Source organism: Papaver somniferum, unplaced genomic scaffold, assembly GCF_003573695.1.
Source record: "Papaver somniferum cultivar HN1 unplaced genomic scaffold, ASM357369v1 unplaced-scaffold_19, whole genome shotgun sequence".
NCBI lineage: Eukaryota > Viridiplantae > Streptophyta > Magnoliopsida > Ranunculales > Papaveraceae > Papaver > Papaver somniferum.
In genome coordinates this window covers 8,303,007-8,307,811 of record NW_020628818.1, presented here as the reverse complement: position 1 = coordinate 8,307,811, position 4,805 = coordinate 8,303,007, and the positions used below count along the sequence as shown (strand labels likewise).

Here is a 4,805-nt window from a genome sequence, read left to right as displayed (position 1 = left end):
CGCAAAACATGAATTAAACTTGATATCTAATACTATATATTAGTTTGTGTATATCCATAGCTTCATTATTTGGTACAGACATATACACATGCATCAGAGTTTTGTGAACTCATTAAGCCGGATTATATTAGTATTAACCAGTCGTTCATCTCACCAAAATTATTAGCTAATAAATGGCTTTTAATTAAATTGAATTAGTCTTGATGATCAGGTTTAGTTGTATACGTAAAACTGTTGACATGTAAACCTCACAATTAGGAATCAAACGCATTTGTCAATACGGTACTTCTTCTAGATAAGTTGAATATCACAAACTCACAACAGACGAGCGTATTTCTAAGCATATAAACCAGGGTCCAGAATCTCCGACCTCTTTTGCTTTGCCATTTATTGCATCTTGTTTACACGACGGACATATAGACACCTATAAACAAAGTCAATAACCCTCATTACGACAATGCTATTATTTTAATACAACTTCAACCATATATACAGACTGTTATACACATTTAACAAATGGCTACCTATTCAATTACCTAGGAGACGTACAACAGAGTCCATAAATCATCCACTTGCAATTTAACTTAGCATGTTCAAATTATAATTACAAGCATGTTCAAATTATAATAGTCTTCCCGTGTATAAACAGTTGCATGTTATGTTCAAATTATAATTACGAAAAAGTCTTCCCGTCCCGTGTATAAACAGATACCAATGTATATTCTTTCTATATATACCAATACCAAGGTACTGAAGAGATCTTATATTAGTTCATAGCCATTCTTCAATCTTATATTAGTTCATTGCCATACAGAAGAGATCTTATATCAATTGCCGTCGTTTATATTCTTAGATTCAAAGACAAAAAATCGGAAAATGGATCATTTGTCCAAAAAATTTGAAAACATGATTCAAATGGACGAGTAAAAATTAGTATGGGTGAAATGGACACAAAAAAAATTGCAAGGATGAAACTGGATTCATCGCGGCTTAAACTTAAAAAATAGCAAGGATCAAACTGGATGCATCCTGATATAAACTAAAAATAAGAAAAAATATTTGAAAATGGGTAGGATGAAACTGGTTACATCCTGGCTATTTTTATATTTTTGTCCATTTGAACAGTATCTTTTTAATTTTTGTCCATTTAAACAGTATCAAAATGTACAAGTCTTTTTCACCCAGAAATTGTTGATTTAGGTATTTTTAACCAATTTTGTGACAAAAAAATGAGTACTTTTCATGGTGCCTTGTTAGAAGCTCCCGTTGCCAAGAGGCAGTAAGCTTAAAATAAAATAGTTCATCAGGAGAAGTATATTTACGCCTTGCTAGCTAACCCAATTATAGTTGCAGATGTTTTAATTTTGGTTTATGTTGATTCGAAGTTCATGAATTATGTCACTTTTTTCGGCAACAATGGAAGTTATTAACTGAATTCATTCAATTGCAGGTTACATGGCAAAGTAGCCATCATAACTGGTGCAGCTAGTGGGATTGGTGAATGCACAGCCAGATTGTTCGTTCTCTATGGAGCCAAACTTGTAATTGCAGATATTCAAGACGATCTTGGGCAATCCGTCTGTGAAGATGTAGATCCCACAGGTCAGACCATCTCTTACATCCATTCTGATGTTACACAAGAGGCTGATCTCGAAAATCTCATTGATACCACCATCGAGAAGCATGGTAAGCTTGATATAATGTACAACAACGCTGGAATAGCTGGTGCATTTGGTAAGTCAATAGTAGATACTAGTTTTGAAGAATTCAAGAAAGTTATAGATGTGAATGTACTAGGATCGTTCTTGGGTGCTAAACATGCGGCTAGAGTCATGATTCCGGCCAAGAAGGGCTGCATATTATTCACTTCAAGTGTTGCTTGTGTAATAGCCGGTGAGACTCCAAATGCTTACACCACATCGAAACATGCTATTGTGGGCTTAACTAAAAACTTGTGCGTGGAACTAGGCCAATATGGAATTAGAGTTAATTGCATTTCTCCATTTGCGCTTGCAACCCCTTTGCTGACTAATGCCGTCAATATGGAGGCAAGTACGTTGGAGGCAGCAGTTTATGAATCCGCGGTGTTGAAAGGAACATTTATAAAAACAGAGGACGTCGCCGAGGCAGCTGTGTATTTAAGTAGTGATGAGTCTAAGTATATTAATGGGCTTAATCTTGTTGTCGATGGAGGCTATGCTACAACTAATCCTACTTTCAGCACGTCTCTGAAAGCAAGTTTGAAGTAGAATTTGTTGATTGAATATTGGATAATAGCCGGCTTGAATTTCCCTTATAGAATTGTTATGGCTTCAATCTGTTTGCGAACTATGTTTATTGCGTGTGTAGAAGATTTTACTTAATCTATTCCTGTATTAATAATTGTTATTTGTTGTAGTTTGTTCTCGGTGGAAATTTGTATTAATCAAAACAAAAATTCTTAATAAACGGTACCCATAAACTACCTAAAAACCGGAGTCCAATTTTATACGCACTTCTTTATAAAATGTGCACAAAATAGATCATTCTTACTAATTTGAGATAATTAAGAGCATCTCCAATATAAAGGGTAAAGGTTTTAAAATACTTAACACCTAGGATTTAAGACATTTTACACCATTTTTTTTATCTCCAAAGAAAGGATCAAGCTTATAAAAAAAGATGACATCGCTAAGTAGAGATAAAGGAGAAATACCATCTCCAATGCTTGGGGTTAAAGTCATCCTATGTAGAGCTGAAAATGGGGATATGATTTTGGTTTTTTGATTTTAAGTTTTGATTTTGAGGGAATGGTATTATGATTTTTTTCATAATGTTTTTAATTAACTCAAAGGGTATTTTCGCCTCTGAAAACACCCTTAGCAAACACTATTAGATGGGGATAGTAATTTATGCGCGATTGGGGGATACTTTTTCTAGTTGGGGGATATTGGAAAAAGACAAAAACCAGTTTTAAATAGTAAATCAGGGTCACCCCTTATCCATATATTAATTCTTAATCTACCCTTCACTAATCAGGTTTAGTGGTAATTTTACTTAGGAAATTTATAAGATTATTAGTTAAAATACTAATGTATTATTTTGGGTAAGGTGAGATTAGAAGGAGGGAGGGAAAATTTTGAGAGACGGGTTTTGGGTGAAAATGGTGGATGATAGTGAAGATAGAAATGCTGCTGAATCTTTAGCTCAACTACGACAAGGAGTATATCATGAATCTTCGGTAAATGATAACAATTCACAAATGCAATTATATGTGGAACCAACACCCTTAGATCATGATTTTTATGAGCATGGAGAGTTTCGTGAAGAACCACCCCAAGAATGTAAACAAGCTCAACATACAAGCATCCCCAATACTCAGTTACATGGGTTAATGGGTTGAAAATTTGGTTTTTTTCTTTGAAATCACCAATTCTGCAGCTGCAAAAGCTCGTTGCCGGCATGGATGTAGTTTGAATACAATGCCGGAAACAACCTTAGAGGCATAGTATTCATGCTACATCCATGCCGTCCAATAGTATCTCCCATTTTGAAATGCATGTCGGCATTGTCTCCACCAAAAAATTTATGCCGGTATAAAAGTTACTCTTTACCTACCAAGTAATCTTCCACGGCATATGCTACCGACATGGATAAATATTAAAGTTACTATGTCGATACCTAGAGAAAACCATACATGAACTAGTAGTTTCCAAAGTCAAATATTGGCGTGGTTAATTAGTTATCGTCCACGCCGGCACAAAGTACCGGCAGTGCATTTTATTTAAAGAGCATGCCGGCATAAAAGATTCCCGCGTTGATTTCCAATGAGATTATTATGCAGGAAGCAATTCAAATTTGGTCAAGATTGTCGGTTCAATTCGATCATATGTCGTCAATGCCGGTATAAGGGTCGAGGTATTTGTTTTACCTAAATTTCAACTCCAATTTCCAAGGTCTAATCTAAAAAAAGAAAATTTAATTAAGAACAAATGATGATGTGGATGTAAGACCCAAGGTCATAGAGAAAGAATTTTTCCTTTACCCCAGTTAGTCATGTCATCCTTCTGTATGACCTTTACCTTTGTACTGGAGATGAAACTTTGGTGAAAAATATCTTAAATTTAGGTGTCGTGCAATTTTAAGACCTTGACCCCTCGCGTTGGAGATGCTCTCTTGGGTCTTAAGTCAACATCATCATTTTGTCTCTAAATTTAAATAAAGAGTGTTAAATAAGAGACCTTGGGGACTGGAATCTTGAGAGGAACTTAAGGTAAAACGTTTTATCTCTATTTTTTATTATCATTTAGTAATGACCACAAAAAAGATGTCTCTACTTAGTATGACCTTGACCCCTTGTATTGGAGATGCTCTAACAATTATCTTCTAATTAAATTTGTATTTTAAAACAATTTAAGTAATATTTCAATCTAAAAAATTGTAAGAAAATATAACGATATCTAGTCATAACTAAATATGGAACAAAATTTTATTATGAAGATCATTACGCAATCTTTAAGGAGTTTTATATAACCCGTATGGAGTGTTAAAATGTATACATACTACTCGAACAAGACGTTGTTATAAATTTTATTTAAATGTAAATTAAATTTAATATTACTTTTCCTTCTAAATAGATTAGTTCTAATTGGATGTAATTGTTTACATAAGTAGACTTAATCTCAATTTCAATTACATATATTAAATCAAACTTCATTTTTACATAAGCATAATTATAAATAGGCAGACCCTTGATATGATCATGCAGTTTGAGATCCTGCATCTTAAGATCCTTCACTTGGATATCCAAACTATTGATGTAATCT

At 33.9% G+C, this 4,805-nt stretch overlaps 1 protein-coding gene across 1 annotated transcript; it reads left to right on the top strand.

The window, feature by feature from the left end:
* Nucleotides 1-1,445: 1,445 nt before the first annotated feature.
* Nucleotides 1,446-2,286, top strand: LOC113338291 (secoisolariciresinol dehydrogenase-like; the record flags this gene model as incomplete). Its single annotated transcript, XM_026583736.1, has 1 exon — nucleotides 1,446-2,286. A coding segment is annotated over one exon (804 nt), but the record flags the coding sequence as incomplete, so codon positions are not given.
* Between the last annotated feature and the right edge of the window lie 2,519 nt (nucleotides 2,287-4,805).